The 24,013-nt window shown below is 37.7% G+C and overlaps 1 protein-coding gene across 3 annotated transcripts in view; it reads right to left on the reverse strand.

The window, feature by feature from the left end:
- CTNNA1 (catenin alpha 1) overlaps positions 1-24,013 on the reverse strand; it is a 174,967-nt gene that overhangs the window by 94,379 nt on the left and 56,575 nt on the right. For 2 of the 3 annotated variants that reach the window (XM_070414893.1, XM_070414892.1), the window contains exons 4-7: positions 18,902-19,068; positions 18,262-18,381; positions 9,917-10,186; positions 7,272-7,475 (exon numbers count right to left, since the gene is read on the reverse strand). In XM_070414893.1, the coding sequence (XP_070270994.1) occupies positions 7,272-7,475; positions 9,917-10,186; positions 18,262-18,381; positions 18,902-19,068 (761 nt within the window). Of the gene's footprint in view, positions 1-7,271; positions 7,476-9,916; positions 10,187-13,159; positions 13,247-18,261; positions 18,382-18,901; positions 19,069-24,013 lie in introns of those variants that run through there. The other variant, XM_070414894.1, reaches the window with a different exon arrangement.

The following is a 24,013-nucleotide window of genomic DNA, read 5'->3' on the forward strand; positions in this document are numbered from 1 at the left end:
ACTGCTTATCATCATGGAAGGACTGACAACCTTGTTGCTGAAACTATCTGGTCTGGGAGGCGCCCGCCCTTTGTGACCCCCTCCCCCAGCCCACATTGCCAGCAACCTGTAACCATTATACTGTGCCTACTTCCTCATACCTGTAATTCCTACTTTCCCAGGTAATCTTTGTCCTTCAATATAAGCAGCTGGCATATGGGGAGGGGTACAGCAGATTTTTGTAGATAAATGGCATTATTTGAATAAATGCTCATATATTATTCAACCCTGTCTCTGCTTAATTGGCTCAAGTAGTGACCGGCAGCCCGGACCCACTGGTTGTCTGGTTTCAGTTCTGTTCACTTCAAGCAGCTATACCAGAAACAAATCTGTCTCAGTGTGAAGTATTTAATTTCAGAACAGTCAGTCACTTATAAAGTTCTACAGTGGAAAATTCCACTGGCCATTAAAGATGATGATGTAAAATCTTATTTGCTGACTTGCAAAGATATGAAATGATGAAAGTATTAAGAGCTCAGACTTTCAGATCAGAAAAATCTGAGTTCAAATGTCAGCTGTATGTATGTGTAGTTTTAAGCAAATAACTCAATAAAAGTCATTATCGGAGTAAAATAGGCAATAATGTATGTCTCATCACAATGGCTAGCATATGGTAAGCCGTATAATAATACAGATAATCCTTATTTTTATTGTTTAAAAAAAGAAGTAACAGTAAAAAAGGAACAGATAGGTGTGTATATTCACATGCCCAGAATAAAGCCTGGAATCCTATACTCCAAAAATAGGTGGTAGGATTACAAATGATACATAATGAACACAGAACTTCTGTAATTAGAAAAATATTAAGCTATTTTCATCCTTAAAAAAATTAAAAAATGCAGTCATAAAATAATGCAGTAACAAACTCTTCTCAGAGTCTTTCAAAGGCTGGGAAACTCTGGCTATGCTAAAATGATTCCAGGAAGTCTTTTGCAAAACTGAGAAGAGATTAGCATCTAAATTAACCGCTTCCCTTCACTACAATAACAATATATCTTTGAAAGTGAACATTAACTGCATCCTATTCATATATTCCATGTCAAACTATTATCCAAATCAAATAAAAAGTTTATACTTGATATATTAACATAATGAACCTCCTCAAATACATACCCAGTCCAATACAAAAAATACCCAGTTATTTGCATTCCTCTTTCAGGATTTTGCAATCACTGCATCTACTGTTTGGGGCAAAAACAAAGATAAAATGTATCCTTAAGCAGTAGCATCCTCACCAGGCCCTAAGCTGTACCAATTTTATTCTGCCTAAAACTATAGTTTGAGCTATAAAAAATATATATAAGCTATAATACCTACATGTATGGATTACTGTCCCATTCTGGGCATTCAATGAAGCTGATATTAAACTCTTATCTACTCACCTTGGCTGGTTGGTTATCCAGTAATCAGAACTATCCAAGAGAAATATAATGCAAGCAAAAAACATCACAAACAGGTAAATTTAAGTACAGATATTATTTAACCCAATATGTCAAAAATATTATCAATGAGCTCTTCGTGAGATATTTTATATTCTTTTCTATGTATTCAGTCGAGTTTGGTGTATAGTTTGTACTTAATTTGGACTAGTCATATTTTAAATACACAATAGGTACATATGGATACTGGCTACCATACTGGATGGCACAGAGCTAGAGCTACTCAAGCCCAATCAAGACATGTATACTTCTTACCAATTATTAAATCCTAACTTCAGTCACTCAACACACTACCATGAACTGCTGGGCAAGTCTGCTTAGGCCAAAACCAAATGAAATTCATTTCAAAGATTGAAGGTCTTCTATATTTCTGACACTGTTAAGTGTTTTCAGTTTGGGGTGTGTGTGTTTTTATTTGGGAGGGGGAGGTCTATGGATCACTTGAGTCAGGAGTTGAAGAGACAAATAAGCTTGGTCCCAGTAAGTTCTACTATTGGAAAAACAACTCAAAATACATGCCCTAACAGAGGGAGAAAGGAATGTTATTAAGAACCTACATATTCCTCAGCAGAATGAAAAGTATGAATAAAGAATTCAGCTGTATAAAGTACAGGGCTCTTCAGAATGAGGTTTTTCACTGACATTGAAATATCTTCAGAGAATGTTAAAAGACACAACAGGACTCCAAAGTCAGCTACATATTTAAGGAACAAAAAATTTAATCCATTAACCTGGTAGTCTATTTTAACCTATTAATTTAATAGCTTAACCCTAGTATAGAAATATTTTGTTTATATGCAGATAACATTAAGAAGGTCAAACTATTTTAAAATTTGAAAACACTTGCATAGAAGAAAGGAAAAAGAACTGGAAATACATATTCCTAAATGTTAATAGTAATGGTGGTTCAGTAATTTAACGTACATGTATGATTTTCAATTATGAAAAAATAAAGTGGCAATAACTTTTTTCAAATTCAATTATATTTCCTTTTAATTCAATCCATTTACTTTTAAACCTTTTAAGATTACGACACCCATGCAAGCTGTTTTTCTTTCTCTAGAACCCTCATGGGCAGAGTAACCTTTGGCTGATAGAGCACGAACAAATTAAACTTAACCACAATAACCACATTTCATTTCAAGGAAACCTGAAAGTCATTTGTGGAACTACAAAGATCCACTGAATAAACTGAAGGATTTTCATGTTAGGTAAATAGGGGTCAAATGCATTACTTTAAACATCAATATCTCTTAGAGAATCCTAAAGCAAGTTAGCAATAGAGCCAAGAATACCCTCCAACTCTTCAAACCACAATTCAAGCAGGACCATTATTTAAGGCTGCTAGACTCCTGGTCCTTGGAGCCTTTAAAAGGGAGTTTGGCCCTCATCTGATGTTAGAATTAAATTTAAATCTGCTCTGATCTAAAATATCACTTTCACTCACTACTTTATTTCAGTGTATTTGGTTTAATTTTTTTCTACAAATGTCATTTGTATACTGAAAGATACAAGAAGTAGAGGTAAACCAACCCATGGCCTCCTCCCCCAGAACCCTCTAGATCAGTGGTTCTCAACCTGTGGGTCGCGACCCCTTTGGGGGTCGAACGACCCTTTCACAGGGGTCGCCTAAGACCATCGGAAAACACATATATAATTACATATTGTTTTTGTGATTAATCACTATGCTTTAATTATGTTCAATTTGTAACAATGAAATTGGGGGTCACCACATGAGGAACTGTATTAAAGGGTCGCAGCATTAGGAAGGTTGAGAACCACTGTTTTAGAATGGAAGGCAAAAAGAGCAAGAATCTTTGTTAATGTATCTTTAACACTATGAATATCCAAAATTGTTCATTTTATGCATTTTCCCAAGTCAGCATGAGTAGTTATTAAGTACCTCTTCTAGCATTATACTAAACCCTGAAAATAATATTTTAAAAATAGTTCCCATCTTTAAAATGCTTAAAACTTAGTTACAGAAGTTACATGGATAGAGAAAATACAATTAAGCAACAATTCAAGGACATAAACAATTAGGTGCAAAACTTCAAGCAGGGAAAAGATAATGTAGAAAGATACAGTTTAAAATGGCCTTCAGCAAAGAGATTGGGGTGGGGCGGGGGGGGGGGGGGGGGGGGGGGGAGTGGGCCTTAAAGAAAAAACAAGTTAGTTTTGAACAGGTGGGAGAGAATTTTAAAAACATAATAAACAATGTTCTACTGAAGGCATGAGCTCAGACTACCTGAGCAGGCGGGACAGATAGAAAAATAGAGAGTGAATAGAGCCTAATGGAGACAGAAAGGGACAAATGCAGTAAACCATCGGAGCAGTTTCTCCACCTTAATTTAATTGTACACTGGAACCACTTAGGAAACTTTAAAAATACTGAAACCTGTTAAGTCTGAGCAAGTAACTGAATCAATACCCCCTCCCCTGGGAACTGACCTTTAGGCCACTTCACAATGGACATTCCACTTGCTTAGACCACATTCCACTTGGTAAGACCATTATCTCTCCCCTCAGGATTCCCAGAATCCCCACCTGCACAGAGAATTCTCTGCCCTGAAAAAGCACACCAAGAGTCCTTTAAAAACCGCTGACTGCCGTCACTGGGGTGCTGAAGCCATCCAGGCGCAGCTACCTGCTGTGTGGATGATCAAATAAATTCGTTATCCCTCCTTTGGCGACCTAACACCACCTAGATCTCAATCCAGTGATTCTAACTTAACTGGGAGACAACCTAAATATCAGGATTTTTTTTAAAGTTCCCCAGGGAGTCTAATGTGCATCCAAAGTTAAGAACCCATTTCCTTAGAAAGAAACACCAATGTAACTTGGTAAGTAGCAACACAGGATGAGGAAGAAAAACTCAAAAGATTAGTGAAAGATTTTGAGACATTTATAAAAATACTGACATTACTGAGAAAATCCAGGAAATGAAAAAGTAAAAATATGTGAATTCCTTTGGACTTTACCATACTCTGTCTACAAAGTTCCATGCAGTAAACCAGTTTTAATTAATCCAGACTGTCTCAGTTCTCCACATACCATCATTATTGGCCTAATATTTTTCAACAGAAATAATCAAAACAAAGAGAACCATCTTTTAAAAGTTAAGGTAGAGCTCAATCTAAAGACTATAAAATAAATCCTCCATAAAGTCCTCCTGGGTTTCCCACCAGAAATAATCTCATCCAATTTACAAGTTTAGCAGTACCTAGAGCAGCATTTCCAACAAATGCCCTGTAGAGACCTAGTCTGTTTCAGAAAGGAGGAATCAGTGCCTCATTCCTCCTTTTACACAGTGCTCAGCATACTACGTGGCACATGACACATACTCAATATGAACTGACAGGCAGACACTGCCAGTTAAGTTCTGATTGTCACTTGAAGTTCTAAATGCTTTTGAATGCTTCCTTAATAAGTAAAAATATATCCCCAGTTGCTTCTGCTTCTTGTAGACCCTTTCACCATTCTAAGCTTCCAAGTGTGCTTTACTGCTCCCCACTGTTAGCCTTACTCTATCCCTTTTTGACAGGACCTAGCCTGCTCACTATTACATGAGTTGATACAAGGAAATAAAATATTTTTCTCTTTAGAAGAAACATGCCCAGAGACCATTTTTAAAATATATTTCTGAATCAAGATCATTTCTTTCAAAACCCCTACCATATTCCTTATATTTCACCCAAACATCAATCACTGTTCTGGTTTTCACTTACATGTTAAATACAGTGTTACATAAGTATGCTGTTATAGTCTCCATGACTTCAGTATAAATGAGTACTTCCCACCTTTACTTACATTCATGGCACAAATATCAAGTACTATGTGTCTAATACTCTAGGGAGAAACTAGAAGGTTAGTCATGACCAGGATAACTAGCCCGAAACCTGACCAATCCCAAGACTCAAGGGATATCTTGTAGGCTGGTTAGGAAGCTCTAATATGTAGCAATGAGAACAGATTTACCACATATTCTCCCCACCAAAGGCTGTTTTTAAAATGGTTTCCTAATCATAACTGCATTGGACACTTTGCACACCTCAGCACTACATGTGATAGCAGATAAGTGATCTACCTACATACCAGGAGTCCTTTGTTTCCATGTATAAATCTCCAACATCATGAGCCAGACTCCCAAGCTTAGATATGCATTTTTAAATGTGTCCTACGTTTTCACTGTGATTTATCAACCACTTTTTCCTTTTAACTAAGCCTCTCATCTCATTTTTCAGAGGTAGATTGCATATGATCAAAACATGCCAATGGCTTAAAAAACTCAATATGCTTCACTAATTTCACAATATGGTAGAAATAAGATAAACACAGGAAGGTATTCATCTTCACCCTTGGAATTCCATCATTACTCACTATTGTCTGTTCACATATAAGTAAACAAAGATGTATGGCAAATGAACAAATGAGAAAGTACCGAGATCTTTTCCTGAAAAGTATTAAATTGGGAAAAATCACTAGTGAGAACTAATTTGTATTGTCCCTCTCCCCTTCAAATGACTTTATATAAATTTTATATTTCATTTATTCCTTCTTTTGTCAGTAAAATATTGGGTACAAGGTCTAAACTACAGTAAGCCTAAATTAATATTAAATAACTAGAATGGAAAAAAAAGATTAGGGAAGAAAAAGAAAGACATTAACAATAGACCCCCAAAAAATTTTTAACTGGTATTTTCTATAGCAAAAAAAAAAAGTCAAGTGTCAAATTTCACAGCACCAGGTTTTTTAAATCCAAACTTTAAAAATTCAAAAACACTACTCAGTTTGCCTAATACAGCTCACTTAATAATTTACCTGCTCTGCCCTGGCCGGTTTGGCTCAGTGGATGGAGGGTCAGCCTGCGGACTGAGGGGTCCCAGGTTTGATTCCGGTCAAGGGCATGTGCCTTGGTTGTGGGCACATCCCCAGTGGGGGGTGTGCAGGGGGCAGCTGATTGATGTTTCTCTCTCATCAATGTTTCTAACTCTCTCTCTCTCTCCCTTCCTCTGTAAAAAATCAATGAGGTATATTAAAAAAAAAATTTACCTGCTCTTATGACATTCTATATAGGTCATGAATAAAATTCAGCAACTACAATGTATATATACATAATATATTTTCGGCATTCTGTTTTGCTCAAAATTAAATGGCCACCTACATGTGATAATAGAATTTTAGGGGTAATGAAGGTGATTATCCTTAGGAGATGTGTGATGAAATATTTAGAGTTGAAGCAACCCAATGTCTAAAACTCAGTTTCAAATGTTTCATTTAAAAAAGGTTGTGTATATAGACACATATAAGCAAGTACATTTATATACACAAACATGCACATGTTCTAAGTGTTACTCAGTTCATCTAGATAAAGGATAGAAGGTCGCTCACAGTATTATTTTTATAAATTTTAAAAAAATTTTTTTAGAGAAACGGGGATGAGGAGTGGGGGGTGGCAGGAGGAAGAAACGACAATCTGTGTTTCACCCATCCATACATTAATGATTGATTCTTATGTGCCCTGACCGGGAATAGAACCTACAACCTTAGCATATGAGGACAACGCTCCAACCAACTGGGCATCCTGACCAGGGCCTTAAGTTTAACATTTTTCAAAATAAAAAGTTGGGGAGGAAAAGGGGCACATAGAAAGCCATTTATCTATTCCTTGAAAATTATGCTTCACCCAAGAGTCAAGGAGCCAAGAACATATTTGCCATTTATACTTAAAACATCTCAGATCCAACATCTGTATGGAAAACTCTTATTTGAAAGAAAGGTTCTGATACTCACATTGCCCATGTACTCCGAGAGCAGGTCCTGCAGGGCCTGGCGGACAGCATTACACTCGGCCACAATTCTCTCACGCCGGTCATCACGAGTGCAGGACGAGTCAGCCATCAGGGCAGCCCCACTAATGATGCTTTCCAGGCGCTCCTCCAGGGAAGGCCTAAAGCGCTCCTCGCTGAAGCTCAAGGGGTCCACAATGATTTGTTTCTGCAGAGGAAGCATTATTAAATGTTACTGCTAATCTCTGTTCCCTCCATTATTTCCAGAAGGTGAGGAAAGTGCCGATTAGAAACACAAAAATTACAATGCCTGAAAGTTATACTCCTTGACAGATGAGGGGCCGTACTATACAAGTTGGTCTATGGATCACTTCTCAAAGAAGGCACTGGAAGCAGTACTATCCACCTGAATAGGGTCTGGATAAGGTATACCACAAATGGCAAACAAAAATATGTCAGCATAAAAATCATGTTCAATCTACTTAATCTGAACATTTAAAAGCCAGCCTATGTAGTATTATTAAGTTAAGTTACCAAATGAAAATTACAGGGAAAATAAAAGTTAGCTCTCTTTTTCTTTTCTATGTACAGAGTATACAACTGCTACACGACACTGGCAGAACTATTTCACCACAAAAAAATTAATAAAATTGACACCTGTCTTCAAATTTTCAGAATGAAGTGCATTTATAATCAATTTCAATCTATATCTCTAAGTTTTCAGTAAGATGGTAGCAATCTGTCCCAATAAAGCCACTCTATGATATAACTGCCACAATAAGAATAAGTCCTTCCTGTCTTCCCTTCATTCCCTTGACTCCACTTATATCCAGCTTTACCAGTGATGAGTGAGGTCACAAGTAAGCTATGGTACAAGGTCAAATATCAACACCCCCAGGACAGTGGCTATTGGTCTCCCTCCAACTTCTCCACTTGATACAATTTATCCTTATACTGGTAAATGTCTGGGCAACTATTTTACTTTTAATTTTTCTTTATGGGGGCTATGTTCTTATTGACTTAAACTTAAATGCCAAGGTTTTTCTTTAAAAAGCTTGCCCTTTTCCATAAGTGTACATTTCTTCTTTCCCTTTCAAAGAACCCTGTTTCAAAATTTAGCATGCATACCTTGAGTTCATTATTAACCTACATCTTAGCTGATCATTTTTCTTACCAGATTAAGTTACTACAGGATTTCTCTGGTCAAAACAGAACACACAATGCATTCTGACCAACAGGAATGAGGAATTAATGGTCCCAGAACTTAAATAGTCATAGCGCTGCAACCCATCTGTGATCATTCAGTCCAACCCCCTCACATATGAATTAAGTAGCTTCTGATATTACTCAACTTAGGGCAAAATGTAACTCTTACTGCTTTGAAAGAGACCAATATGGCCCGGCCGGTGTGGCTCAGTGGTTGAGCATCGACCTATGAACCAGGAGGTCACAGGTTCCATTCCTGGTCAGGGCACATGCCCGGGTTGTGGGCTCAATCCCCAGTAAGGGGGCGTGCAGGAGGCAACCTATCCATGGTTCTCTCTTATCATGGATGTTTCTATCTCTCCCTCTCCCTTCCTCTCTGAAATCAATAAAAAAAAAAAATTAAAAAAAAAAAAAAAAAAAAAGAAAGAGACCAATATGTGAGTGGGAAAAACAACAACGCCAGTAAATTATAAGATGTATCATCAGAGTTTGCTATAAAGTCACTTAATGCTTAAGGTTCCAGAGTAAAAATTCAGTTCTAACACCATGTTTTCATAATTTATGAGAAGTACTAAATCATCCATTCATATCAGCGAGGATCAGTTACCCACACCAAAGTAAAGTACTGAGACAAAGCAAAGGCAAGGAAAAAAATATTAAAAATAGAATGCACTCCATTGTATTGATTCATTACTTTATAGCATTCCTACTTATGAAAAGATGCTGACAACCTGGAAAGCAATTTTTCTTATGTTAATTAAAATAACAGTAATAAGATTTTTTTGAAAAATCTTAAACTGCTGTCATCTACTGGAACCAGGAGGCATTGTGGGTAAAAATTTAAAAAACAAACCCACCAAAAAAAAATTAAGATTAGATACATAGGATAGTGTATACATAGAATGTATAGGCATCATCTATAAAGGTAATTACATGGCATTATGCTATAAAAGTATTTTAACCCCAAATTTGCTTCCACTTGATTAAATGCTGTCTATTATTACGATTTAGTCATTGAGGAAAAAAAGTGTATCTCGACAGACAAGATGATGGCACTTCTGTTTTAGTCATTTATGATGTGTCTTTATCTCCAATCAGACTGTGCATTTGCCTCTGTATCTCCCATAGCTTCCCATCTACCAAAAGGTTAAAATCTTGGTTGAAATGAACTGAACTCATATCCTCAATAAAGAACAACCTTGTAGGAAACACAAGATGCATTAAAGAATTCAGAAGTTTAATCAAACTAAAAAAGAAAAGAAAGAGAAATGCTTTAGGACAAGTCAAGATAAGTAGACTTGATGATTCATAAAATTTTTTTCAACTTAGACTGCGTATCTAAGTAGAAATTGAGCTTTCATTAGAAACCTTGATCACATTTCCCCAGAAATCTAACTTTAGGGGATGGTCAAGAGCCTGAAGTTTCCTCCCAGTATAACTTACATCAAAGTTATTGAGCGCATATGCCAGCTCTCCTCCTCCTCCGCCCTGGTGCTGGGAGGCATCATCCGATGCGGTGGCCTGGGCTGCATTGGAAATGCCTGTGACTGCCTGCTGCAGCTGCTTGTATATCAGGTCTCTGTTGGCCTTATAGGCTGCAACATCAGGGTGCTGCAGGCATGCCTGGGAAGCAGTATAGAGAATCGGAACGTTTTTCTGCAGGATTCCTCTGGCTGCAGCCATCTGATCACGATGGCCCACATCTTTCAGTTCCTATAAGAGTAAAACAATAAATTTTAACAGTTCTATTCATATAAAATTTTGTCGGTAAATATTGAAAGTTAGAATTTTTACTAAATAGACACAATATTTTCATTAAGTCTGGCTTGGAAGCTCATCACAAAGGAGGCAATATATGGCTTAGTAGATAAGAGTTCAAACTTTTCCAAACCACATAGACCTAGATTTCAATCTCCAGCTCTACTGTTTCCTAACTATTGTGATCTTACTTTAAGTGTCCATAGTCAGTTTTACCTTCTGTAAAATAGGAACAATAATAGTACCTCTCTTATCAGTGTATTGAGGATTAAAAGGGATAATGCACATAAAGTACTTAGCACAGCATTAAATAAAAAGTAAAACTTAAAACTGACTAGCATCTTGATTACAGCTATATAAAGATATATGTACCTATTCCAACCAAAATAGAAAAATCATTCAGAGAAATACTTAAAGTAAGATTTATTATAAGGAGTTTTTTATTAAGTTATAAAATTCATTACAGGAGTTTTGTGAAATTTGGGATAAGATACCACAGGTGGACATGAACTATGCAAACCAGCCAGGTATTCTCCCAAGTACACGACTCCTCCTCTCCCTTCCCCCTCCCCAAAGACCACCTTAGGACACAGGTCATTAGGCACAAAGCTGAGGCTCACGTGCTCCATACTGAAAATCAAAAGGTTTATATTTCATTATAATACTCTATGTACATGTGGTCTTAAGCGAAAATGTCCTTTACAATTTCCTCTACCCCATAATTACAGTCTACAGTTAAAAGGATTTGAGGTTCCTCATGGTTTACACTACTAGCCTCTAACTGGTAGACAGGGTGAATATACTAAGTGACAAATAAGTGATACCAACAATAAGCAAGATGTGAAGGGAGTACTTCTGATATCCCCTTGTTACTGAAATTATTCAAACAAATAAAACTAAGTCTTTAGTACCAGTAAATGTGGATTGCCACCATAGAAGAGAGAAATAAGTGACCACCAGAGCTGTTCCAACTCTATTTTATGTGATCACAGAATTTCAATGTTAATGTCACCAAATGAATCCTAAAGTACAAATTTAAATGTGTTAAAAAGAAATAGTAAATGTGTAAACATGTAAGAGAAAACTGACTAACTTAGAAAGGCCAAAATCAATTACTCAAAGTCTGATTCAACTATTTAATGCTCACCTTTCTAGATGAGTTCCTAACTAAGCATTAGAAACACCAAACTCTGAAACTTCGTCTCACTATATATTTTAGATTTGCATCTTTATTCAAACCTTGTATGACAGCTTTCTATTCCTCCTAGAATTCTTTTCTCATTTGAAATCTGAATTTGCAAGTAATAGCTCACAGCATTCCAAATGCCCTGTAGCACACCACAGTACATTAGACTAAATATTCAGAAACAGGACCCTGTGGATTTAGAGAGTCAGTGATCATTTTAAGACTCCAACTATGACAGGGAGCTGAGGCTAACCATTATGCTTAAACAGCTGGTGCACAAATTCTGAGTAGAATTTTTCTAAATGTCTTGCCCTCACCACAATCTCAAGGACTTTTAAGTCTGCTAGGAAGGCATTTTTGCCTTGAAGGACTTGTATTTGTCCTCTGTTTTAATACAAATGTTTTGCAATCAGCTTTGGCATTCTTTGTAAGTACCTATAACCTAGATCAGTACAGCTGTTTACAAAGGTTATTAAAGACACTTGTGGTCACCTAAAGTTAATACATAGTGTCTGAAATACTATTCAACGCCTGACTTTCCTAAAGCCACTGCCTGGCCTGGTATGATAAAAGTCTACAATTGAGGCATGGGGGTGGCCGCAGCATGGAGGACGACATGATGGTAATCTCCGTGCTGGAGTTCCAGCAGGAACATCACACCTGTTTGCTGGATCACTGAAGTCAGTCAGAGTCACTGAAAGATGAAAGTAGAGAGACCTAAACCATCCCTGGGAACTGATTGCCACCTGGACTGCAGCCTGGTTTTTAGATCACACCATGTAATTCCTTCCAAGTGTAGGCTCAGTAACATAAATCAGGCACCAACAGGAGTGCTCTTAAATGGAATATCATATGTTTGCTTAAATAGTTAAAGAGGATATAAAATAATGTTTTCCAGGAAAATAGCAAGGCTTAGGAGAAGCCCGGGGAGTTCAACCATATGAAATAAAAGTTTAGCTTGAATTTGGAGAATTAAAAACAAAACAACAACAAAAACCTACCTTTCCAAAGACTATATCAGGTTAAATACGCAGAACAGAATCCCCTGGATTTAAAGAACTAATTATCATCTCAAGATTCAAGCCATGACACGGGGCTAGGGCTAACCATTATGCTAAAGCAGCTGGTGCACATGTTCTGTATGCATTTTCTAAATGTCTTGCCCTCACCACAATGTATCTCTGAATAGATTCCTATTTACCAAGTATTGGGGAATATATTTGAATCTATGACAGCTAAGTATCATCATTTGTCCTAACTGCCAAAGTACCTTAACTTTCACTATTATTATTTTTTAATCCCGACCTGAGGATGTTGATTTTTTTTTATTGATTTTAGAGAGAGGAATGGGGGGAGAGAAAAAGAAAGAAATATCAATATAAGAGAGAAACATCCATCGGTTGCATCCCGTACACACCCCAACCGGGTATGAAACCACAATCTAGGTATGTGCCCTGACCCGGAATCAAACCTGCAACCTTTTTGTTATATGGGACAATGCTCCAACCAACTGAACCACCCGGCTGGAGCACTACTTTCTTTTTAACTGCTTTTGTTGTAACACAAAGAAAGCAGAGTTTGTTAAGTACAGATATGAAAATGGACCCTATCACAAGATAGCACTATTTACTATACAAATAATAATCGATGATAAGTATTCTTTTCAAGATATATAGTGCTTATAAGTAATCCAAATTAGTGGGGAAAGTGAGCTATTAAGCAATATAATATTAGTAAATTACTTATGAAGTAAGAGTCCTTTGGTCTACTTTAATCTTCATGATTCTTCAACTTCACCAATTCAGTTATGTTTCAGGCAGACTCAGGAACAAACAGAAAACACAAGGAAGAAATGACTGCTTTTAATGTAACTGAACCAACATCATATGCAGTTACCAAGAAACAGAAGCTAACTTCTAAGCAATCTATAACACTCTCTCTTACCAAGAGCTGGAAATTCAAGTGAAAGTTTCCTCTCATTTCCCTCTTAATATAAAATTTGATCATATGTCTTCTCTTGGACTCAAATGACTAACCTCTGCCCCATCTATTTTACCCTTATCATCAAAGAAAAGCCTACAGCCTAATGGAAATTCAGCACTTCTAGTCAGCCAATAATATTCTAGCCCAAGAAAAGTAAAAGATTAGAAACACATGCAGAATTCCATTCCAGGATGGATGTGTAGTACAGGTAAGTGGCTCACTTATTCACTCACTTGTTAAATAAATATTTATTGAGCACTACTATATACAGGCAATGTTCTAAACACTAAGGATTATGGTAGCAATTTAAACAGACAAAATCCCTGTCCTCTGGAGCCAGAGAGCCCCAATTCAAAACCTGGCTCTACAACTTACTAGATGAATGACCTTGCCAAATTATTTAATCTCTCTGTGCTATATTTCCTTCATCTATTGGAATTAATATCTGATCAATTATAGTATCTACCTTACACCATTTTGTGAAGACTGAGTTTGTGTTTATAAATGGCTTATAACAGTGTTTAGCACACAGTAAACACCTTTTTAGAGTTATTCATTATTTCTAGCAACAGCCCTCACTAGGATGGAGCTCCTAGTTTTGTGGACTCTGGTCTCCAAACAATCCCCACCCAGGTCCTTTGAATGAACCCTCAGGGATCCCCAAAAATGCTAGGAAGAGAGAATGCGTAAGGATGTGAGTTTTGACATGTGAAAGACTTTGCCAAAAGTTGTAGCAGGTTTCCTGACTATTTCAAAAGGACAGTTTGCCTTGAACCCAGACTTTATATGCCTGTAGATGATTTATGGAAGGGAGGGAGGGAGCGAGGAGAGTGGGCAGAAATGGGTGAATGAATAAATGGTTACGTGGGCAGGTGGACGGATAGATGGGTGGGTGGGTAGGTGGATGGGTAGATGGAATGATATCCCCTATCCCTGAAGAAACTCTTTTACATGTTTTTGCTCAGAAAAACCTGAAGAAATAGATAAATTCCATAGAGCCTATAGACCTTATGGGTTTAACATTTCCTCAATAGGTGGCTGCTGCTTAAATGATACAAGGGAGGCTAAGGGAGCCAGTATACACATGGAACCCAAATACTGCTCTTGAGGAAATATCCCTTTTGTGGACTAGGGCTGCCTACAAAGGTAAGAGGCTCAATGAGGAGGTAAATTATTACATACCACTCCTGGGAACAGATGAAAAAGTCAAAGGTGAAAACAGTCTAGGACAGCGGTCGTCAACTGGTGGCCCGCAGACCACCAGTGGTCCGTGAGGTCCGAAAGGTTGGCGACCACTGGTTTAAGGAAACCTTTGGAGCAGCGGTCGCCAACCAGTGGTCCATGAGGTCTGCTGGTCTAGGGGACTAAGCATACAGTAATAGAGGAATTCTGCCAGGAAAAAAGTGTGGAAAATGGACCAGTTACTGAAGGAGGCCAGTGGGCAATAGGCAAAAGGGAAAATTTCCACCAGGCTGGTACCTTAGGATAAAATGAGTAGCAGTCTACTTCCTAAGAAAAGCACTAGTTTATAAGAATAAATACCAAGGCCCAGACCTATAAAAGGCCACTTTATGAACAGGAGGCACACAGGAACCTATAGCCAGGCTACTCAATGGATTTTATTATAGGAGGTTAAGGCTAAAGGTTAAAGAGTTAAACCCGAGAAAATATATAAATAACCATCACATACTACAAACCCAAGACAAACTTTAAAGTGGGACCACGTATCACTCAAGATACCAGCAGTAAACAGATAGTAATATCAAGCTATGTAATTCTAAGATGGTTTAGGGACTATGCTACAAAGGTCTGGACAAAATAAAGGGAAACCACAAGGTCATTAGAGCACTTAGGCCTGAAGAGACAAGAGAAAACAGTAGATACCATAATCTAGGGAACAGGTAGGTGTGTGGAGAATACCACCAGACACAGGATATGACTTTTAGCCACCCAAGGGCAACCAGCCAGGAGAATAAAACCCCAGCCTCACTCTCCTATGTCCTCTGATCTTCTATTCATGCTCCCATTGGCCAAAGCAACCAAGAGCCAGAGGGCAAAGGAGTCCCTGGATGCAGTCTAGACAGGTGAAGTTCCTAGGGCAGAGAGCAGGATGCACAAGGCCAGAAAACAGATATGGAAGGGCAAACAGAAGATCATCCAGCATGTTAATGAATAACTTCAAGATTTTTATGACATCTTATTTTGGAAATGTTTGAAACTCTTTATGGATTCATGGCACACAGGAATAAAAGTCTGGCAGCATTTCCAGTAGGTTTCTCCAGTAGCATACAAAATTCTGGACTATTATGTTTTATCTCAAGAACAACACTGATTTATTTATCCCACCATTTTACAAAGATATACAACAGTATCAGTCTAAATGTTCTCACTTTCTTCACATAATATTAAGTCTTCATAAACCAAGATATGACTGACTAGGTTTTAAGACAGTGCTACTATTTGCAAACTTTATTTTTTAAATATAACTAATATTTATTTCAGGTATTCAAGTGAGCATTTATATCAAGAACATTAAGTAAAATAAATTATAGACATAATTTGGCCAGCCTGTGTTATTTATAGAATTGCCATACTATCCTATATAATAAAACCCTAATATGCAAATCGACCAAATGGCGGAATGACTGGTCACTATGATGTACACTGACCACCAGGGGGCAGATGCTCAATGCAGGAGCTTCCCCCTGGTGGTCAGTGTGCTCCCACAGGGGAACGCCGCTCATCTAGAAGCTGGGCTCATGGCTGGCAAGTGCAGCAGAGGTAGTGGGAGCCTCTCCCGCCTCCGCGGCAGTGCTAAGGACCCCTCAGGTGTCCTGGACTGTGAGAGGGTGTAGGCTGGGCTGAGGGAACCGCCCCCCCCCCCCCCCACCAGTGCACGAATGTCGTGGACCTGGCCTCTAGTTATATATAACAAGTTCTTCTAAGGCTGTGGTTCTCAACCTTCTGGCCCTTTAAATACAGTTCCTCATGTTGTGACCCAACCATAAAATTATTTTCGTTGCTACTTCATCACTGTAATGTTGCTACTGTTATGAATCATCATGTAAATATCTGATATGCAGGATGGTCTTAGGCGACCCCTGTGAAAGGGTCGCTCGACCCCCAAAGGTGTCGCGACCCACAGGTTGAGAACCGCTGTTCTAAGGATTAATCAGCCCCAGCAAAAGGAAAAAATTGCTTGAAATTTATGTGATAGAGACATAAGCCAAGACTAGGGCAAATGCTAAAAGTACATTGATCATACACTAACTATATTACTCAGACAGTATACCAAATCTCACTATATTATCATATGTAAAAAAAAAAAAAAAACACACACACACACACACAAAAAAAAACAACAGGATCTCATATGTGTTGCAGATTCAATCTGATCACATCTTCTAGCTTGAAATATGAGCAATAACTACTATTCACCAATTGCCCACTACCTGGCACTATATTACATATATTATTAATTTAATCCATTAGTTTTATACTAATATAAATATGACCAAATGAAAGTTACTAAGAAGTCTTCAAAGCTAAGGCTGTCAAAAACGGGACATTTAGAGTATTGACCCCATTTTTCTCATGTTTGTCAGAGCTCTTGTTGGGTGTTCTGTCCCCAAGAAAGCTACCCCCATCCTGGACCATAAGGTAGATCTTCATTACTCTGAGTCAGACATAGTATCTGCTTTCCTCTTACCAATGCTTAGTGAGGAATGGCTATGTTACACAATTCAGATTTAGGGCAAATGTGTTAGGGGCTTCTAGATTATTTGCTTATAAACATAAGGAACAATTCTTTTTTTTCTCACTGGCCATACTGATGTGCATAAATGTCATGCCTAAAGCTTCAGCAGCCATCCAGTGCCAGGCACTGAAGATGGCAGTGCTGGAAAATGTCAAGAACCTGGATCCTTGCTGATATTGCAAAGCCTTTAAGTTTAACAATCCAGAAGTCAGAAATATAACTTGCGATTTCTAATAAGTGAGAAAATAAATCCTCCATTGTTAAGTAGTTTTGGAGCTGGCTTTTCTGTGAACTGCAATGTAAAATATCCTAACTGGGTTAGGTATTGGCTAACAATAATAATAATTGATATTTTTCTGGGCTTCTTTAAAAAGAGGAATTAAAAGCTTGATCAGGACTATGGAAGTTGTAGGAGGCTGAACGGTGACATATGCATCTCCCCTACAGAACACACATCGAACACACAGCATCCAACAGGAAGGGCACGGGAAGACTTCAAAGCATCCTAACAGCAAAAACCCCCAAAGATTTAGCAAAGCTTGAAAATAAGAGCATTGATCCACATGCCACATAACACAAATTTCTAACACTATGGAAACTATTAATAGCAATTAATAAGAAATACAGTTGAGCCTTGAATAATGCAGGTGTGAACCTCCCCCCACCCCCGCCCCATTCGAAAATCTATGCATAACTAACTAGTTGGTCCTCCACCTCCTCAGATCTAAAATAGACATAAATAGTGAAAAAATATGGGGAGAGGGGAAAAATACTTTCTGATTAGAAGTCATTCCAGTATGTTTAAACTGGTTTAAGGTTTTTAAAAACCTGAGATAAATTCCATTATCAACTCAAGTTAATCCTCAAATGCACATAACTATTACCTCTCCTACACTATCACAAATTGCCAAGCTACTTAAAGCAAAATTTTTAAGAGACTGAAAATAAAAGCATAACGTGAATACAACTTAATTTTTAAAATAGTAAAATGTTTTAATGGCACTATATTGGCAGACAGAGGTACTGTAAAACTTAAGTAAAATAAATTTTTCAAACTAGTAATAATATAAATAGTTTTAATATATCCCTAAATCATGACTATACCTGTTGCCTTTTAGCTGCCATAATGTTCAGTTTATCCACTTCAGGTTTCAGGGCTTTATACTGTATTCCTAAGTCTTGTTCAGTGCCGGCATTCCTCAGTTTCAAGATACCGTCTTCCACCTATTAAATATACCCCCCCCCAAAAAAAAGAAAAATTCTAAGCAAATCTTATATAAAGAATTTTTTATGTCCTGCAACAGCAATTCAGACAGCAATTCAAACTTTCTCTCTAGTTTACATGGCACTCAAACATTTGAGCAGCTACTACATGGGAGCTTTTGGGGAGCTGAAAAGGACAGTATTACCGATTTCTATTTAAAGGATACAATTTAACATATCTTGGTTTCTCAACTCTGGAACTCTACTGGTACAAGGAAATGTTTAATCAGTATTACAAAAAAGAAAGGAGTCAAAACAAAACATTTCCTACAAGTTCTTCATTAGAATCAAGACAACACAGGTCACAGTAGAACCTGTATGAAATACAATTGGAATAAAGAAATAAGTGGAAATGAAACAAAAACATCCCTGGTCCATTTAGGTAAACCACTCCATATCTCAAGGAATTCTGAATTAAGTATGGCCAGTAGCACTTTCACTGTGATAGAGAAAACAAATTACAGACACAGCCTGTACTTACAACTTTCAGCTGAACAAGTAATTTGTAGACATCTGCCATGTCAGCCAAAATAAGCAGCCGGGTAACAGCAGAAAGCAAAGCTCGAGCTGCCCGAACCATGTTGCCACGCTTCACAGAAGAGCAGGGATCATCTGCAAACTCTCCCGCAGCACTCTTCATCAAATCACCTGTTTTACAGAATGAAGAAAACAAACAGCAGAAATGAGCCAAACAGCTGTTCTACATTTAAAAAATAAAATAGCCCTGGCCAGTCTGGGTCAGTGGATAGAGCGTCGGCCTGCGGACTGAAGGGTCCTGGGTTTGATTCCGGTCAAGGGCCCTGTTCGGGTGCATGCGGGAGGCAACCAATCGATGTGTTTCTCTCACGTCAATGTTTCTTTCCCTCTCTCTCCCACTCCCTAAAAATCAATGGAAAAATATCCTTGGGTGAGGATTAAAAAAATAAAATAAAATAAGTGAAATAAAATAGTTCAAGCTTTGTATATTTCATGCATGAAATTTAGTTTAAGATTTTTATTTTTGGCCGAGACTGGTTTGGCTCAGTGGAGAGAGCGTCGGCCTGCGGACTCAGGGGTCCCAGTTCGATTCTGGTCAAGGGCATGTACCTTGGTTGCGGGCACATCCCCACTGGGGGGCATGCAGGAGGCAGCTGATCGATCTCTCTCATCTATGTTTCTGGCTCTCTATCCCTCTCCCTTCTTCTCTGTAAAAAATCAATAAAATATATTTTTAAAAAAATAAAAAATAAATAAAATTTTAAAAAAAGATTTTTATTTTTGTTGTGTTTTTCTTTCGTTTGTTTTAGAGCTGTTAATAAGAGAAAAGCACCCTCATATGTTGCTAGTGAAAGCACAGTATTTGGAAAATGATTTGGTACTATATATCAAAAGTCTTAAAAAATACTTCTTTCCAATAATCTAATAATACGCCTTTCAAAAAAGAACATTATATGTATCCTAAGAAAACTAAATCCAAGATTTGAGTGGGAGAAAAAATGGATCTAATGCAATTTATTCTCACATCCACAGAATTACACAGAAATATAGGAACCATTATGCAGGACCATCACCCTTCATTAACCATCCCAACTATTTAATGTGTACAGCTCTAACAGTAACAGAGACTCACTGATATGTGGAAGACAGAGTTCAGTCACTGGCATTCATTTTTCTCATAGTAAAACATTGCTAAGAACTCAAATACTCAACAATAAGCATCTAGTTAAATAAACTATGATTTAACTTATAATTGACTATTCTGCAAATATAAACATATATATGAAAAAAATGTTAAGGCATATGATGGAGCCTTAAACAGAAAAAAAGAAATTATAAATGTGTGTAATCTGGGTTTAAAAAAGAAAGATTAAAGTAAGGGTTAAAAAAAACTATATTTTATATAATAAACAAGTATTATATCCATAATAAAGAAAATTAAGCTAAAAACATATACATTTTACTATAGTTATTAGGAATATCCAGCTTATATAACCCTAAAATAAGTGCTAAAAATTTATATATAACATTTCCTAGAAACTTGTAAAATAACAGTTTTTGTCATTCATTTCTATTAGTAATCATTTAGGTGCCTATATCGTCCCTCTTTTCTTTTTTTTTTTTAAATATGTTTTATTGATTTTTTACAGAGAGGAAGGGAGAGAGATAGAGAGTTAGAAACCTCGATCAGCTGCCTCCTGCACATCCCCCACCGGGGATGTGCCCGCAACCCAGGTACATGCCCTTGACCGGAATCGAACCTGGGACCTTTCAGTCCGTAGGCCGACGCTCTATCCACTGAGCCAAACCGGTTTCGGCCCTCTTTTCTTATAACTGGAAACAACTAGAGGACCAGGGCTATGTCTATTCCACCAGTTATACTGTTAGTACCTATATGGTGACTATGTTTATGTACTTGGAGAATCATATACTTCTTCCCTTGACTGAATGTGTCCACTTCAGATTAAAGCTTAAAGGCCATTCACTCTCTCTTCTCTTCCACAAATGTAAAAACGTACACTCTCAAGAAACCTAGCCACTTCTGAAGAGATCTACTAAATTTCTCCTATCAAATTTACTTGCATAACATGAGCTGCTGGGGGTGCAGGTGGGAATTCATCCTCAGATTCATATATTAATTAGGTTTAGAAGCACCATATATACTAAGAATAAGACAGGCTTGGGCTCTGCATATCTCTTAGGTCAGAAATAACTCACAATGAAGAATCTCACAGTTAAAAGTTTGTTTCTGTATGTAAAATACACAGATATGAAGATACATACATATGGTAACCATTATGTGGATACATGACATTAAAATGTTACCTCATGGTACTTAAAAAGACAGAGCACATTTATTTATTTATTTATTTATTTATTTAACAAATATTTGAACACCCACAATACATCAAAGACTGTATGAAGTATAGTGATATAGTGCACAAGAAACAACCCATATCCTCATGGAGCTCTATGGAAGGGGAAAGACAGACAAGCAAACAATTAAAAGCTAATTAAGACAAGGCACCTATACTCGAAGGGCTCACAAATTAGCATGTATCACAATGCAATCAGACTTACAATGGCACTGTGGACATGGTGCCATGGGAAGATAGTAGGAAAAGCTATTTACTCATAGAAGAAGTTGTCTCAAAAGCCTTACAGAAAAAGATTTTTGCCTTAGGCAATATTAATATTAAAAAAGAGATACAATAAATAGAATTTCACCTATTTATTAAGAGCTTCTTCATTACACACTAAAACAAACAATTTCACTGGCAGGTGAACAAAGCTAAACAAGACTATCTCTCCTTTCAAACGGTTTATAGTCCAGAAAAGAGGAATGTGATTATACAGAAATCATGTAGTATGTTAACATACAAGCTGTAAGAAAGGCACAAAGTACTACAAGGTTTCAAAGGAGGAGATACTAATGATCAGAAAGTTTTTTTTTTAATTAAAATATATTTTATTGATTTTTTACAGAGAGGAAGGGAGAGAGATAGAGAGTTAGAAACATCGATGAGCGAGAAACATCGATCAGCTGCCTCCTGCACATCTCCTACTGGGGATGTGCCCGCAACCCAGGTACATGCCCTTGACCGGAATCGAACCTGGGACCATTCAGTCCGCAGGCCGACGCTCTATCCACTGAGCCAAACCGGTTTCGGCGACCAGCAAGTTTTATAGAAGACAAGGCACTCTGAAATAGACTCTACCCTCCAAGGATAGGAAGGACTTTGGGCAGTGGAGTTAAAAGAATTAGCACTTTAAAAAACGAAAAAGCAACATAATAATATCCAACATTTATTAAATGTCCACTCTATGGCACTATCACATTTTATTTAATCATATCAACCACCTAGAAAGTTAGGCTAATATTAACCCTTCTTTACAAATAAGACAACTAAAGCGTAGGTTAACTAACTTAATCACAGTTACTTAATAGTAAATGGTACAACCAGGTTTTGTAATGCCAATGCTTGTATTATTATAACCACTTATCAAGATGAGGTATATAAAAAGAAGGCATGTCTGGGAGCTGAGTTCTCAAATTAATGGAAGATGGGGACGGAGAGAGTACAAAGAAGAATCCCTGAACCAAAGAGCAAATTCAAAGCCATAGATACACAGGATTAACCTAACAAAAGTAATACAATAGCCCTAACCCGTTTGGCTCAGTGGATAGAGCGTCGGCCTGCGGACTGAAGGGTCCCAGGTTCTATTCTGGTCAAGGGCATGTACTTTGGTTGCGGGCACATCCCCAGTAGGGAGCGTGCAGCTGATCGATGTTTCTCTCTCATCGATGTTTATAACTCTCTATTCCTCTCCCTTCCTCTCCGTAAAAACTCAATAAAATATATTTAATTTTTAAAAAAAGTAATACAATAAACCTAACCAGAGAAATAGGTCAGAAAGCTACAGTGAGAGCACAGGAAAGAAAAGTAAATTATAAAGGGAGGGGTCAAGCCCTGGCTGGGTGGCTCAGTTGGTTGGAGCACCATCCCATGCACCAAAAGGTTTCAGGTTCAATTCCCGGTCAAGGCACATACCTAGGTTTCTGGTTCAATCCTCATTTGGGGCGCATATAAGAGGCAACCAATCGATGTTTCTCTTTCACATTGATGTTTCTCTCTCCCTCCTTCCTTTCTTCCCCCCCTCCTTCCCCCTTTCCGCTCTTTAAAAATAAAATAAAATAAAATAAAAGCATCAAAGATTACTTAAAGGTTTCAAACTAGGGTTATCCTGAGACAGAAAAGAAAGCCAGAGCACTGTATGACTGCACATAAATTAGGGAAACTTAAAAAGAAAAGAAAGCTGGAGCTCTTGACATTGTGAATTTGAGGAGAAATACTCTATGACAATAGAACTGAAGAGAACCAAAATGATGAACTGTCAAAAACAAGAAGATAAGAATTTGCAAGAGAAAACTGGTCAACAAAAATCAAATGCATATATACAGATCAATGAAAGAGAACTGAGAACCCAGAAATATAGTTAATTAAATTTCAACAAGGCTGGCAATACCACTTCATAGGGGAAGAAATAGTCTTTTCAACAAATATTGATAGGACAACTGGATATCCATATGCAAAAGAAAAAAGTTGGACTCCTACCTTACACCATATACTTCCGAAACAGATCAAAACCTAAATGTGGAGCTACAACTATAAAACACTTATAAGAAAACATTGATAGAAGTTTTCATGACCTCTGGCAATGGTTTCTTAACTATGACACCAAAAGCATAAACAGAAGAAAAGGGAGAAACCAAGATGGCGGCATAGGTTAACGCCGGAGTTTGCTGCCTCGAACAACCACTTCAAAAATACAACTAAAAGATGGAACGGACATCATCCAGAACCACAGGAAGGCTGGCTGAATGGAAGTTCTACAACTAGGAGGAACCGAGAATCAGAGGAGGCGCAGTGCTGAAGTAAAATACTAAGGTGCGGAGTGCGCGAGGCGCGGGCTGGTGGCTGAGGGCGTGGTTGTCTGTTTCAATCCGGAGGGAGCCTCAGACTCAGAGCTCCAGATCCAGGCGAGTCTCTAGGGACCCAGACTCAAACGGGAGAAGCAGGACTGTCTGGCTACGGTCCCTCCGAGGTTTGCAGCT

Source organism: Myotis yumanensis, unplaced genomic scaffold (assembly GCF_028538775.1).
Source record: "Myotis yumanensis isolate MYYU_CA2020_CCGP unplaced genomic scaffold, mMyoYum1.0.hap1 SCAF_5, whole genome shotgun sequence".
In the NCBI taxonomy this organism is placed as follows: Eukaryota; Metazoa; Chordata; class Mammalia; order Chiroptera; family Vespertilionidae; genus Myotis; species Myotis yumanensis.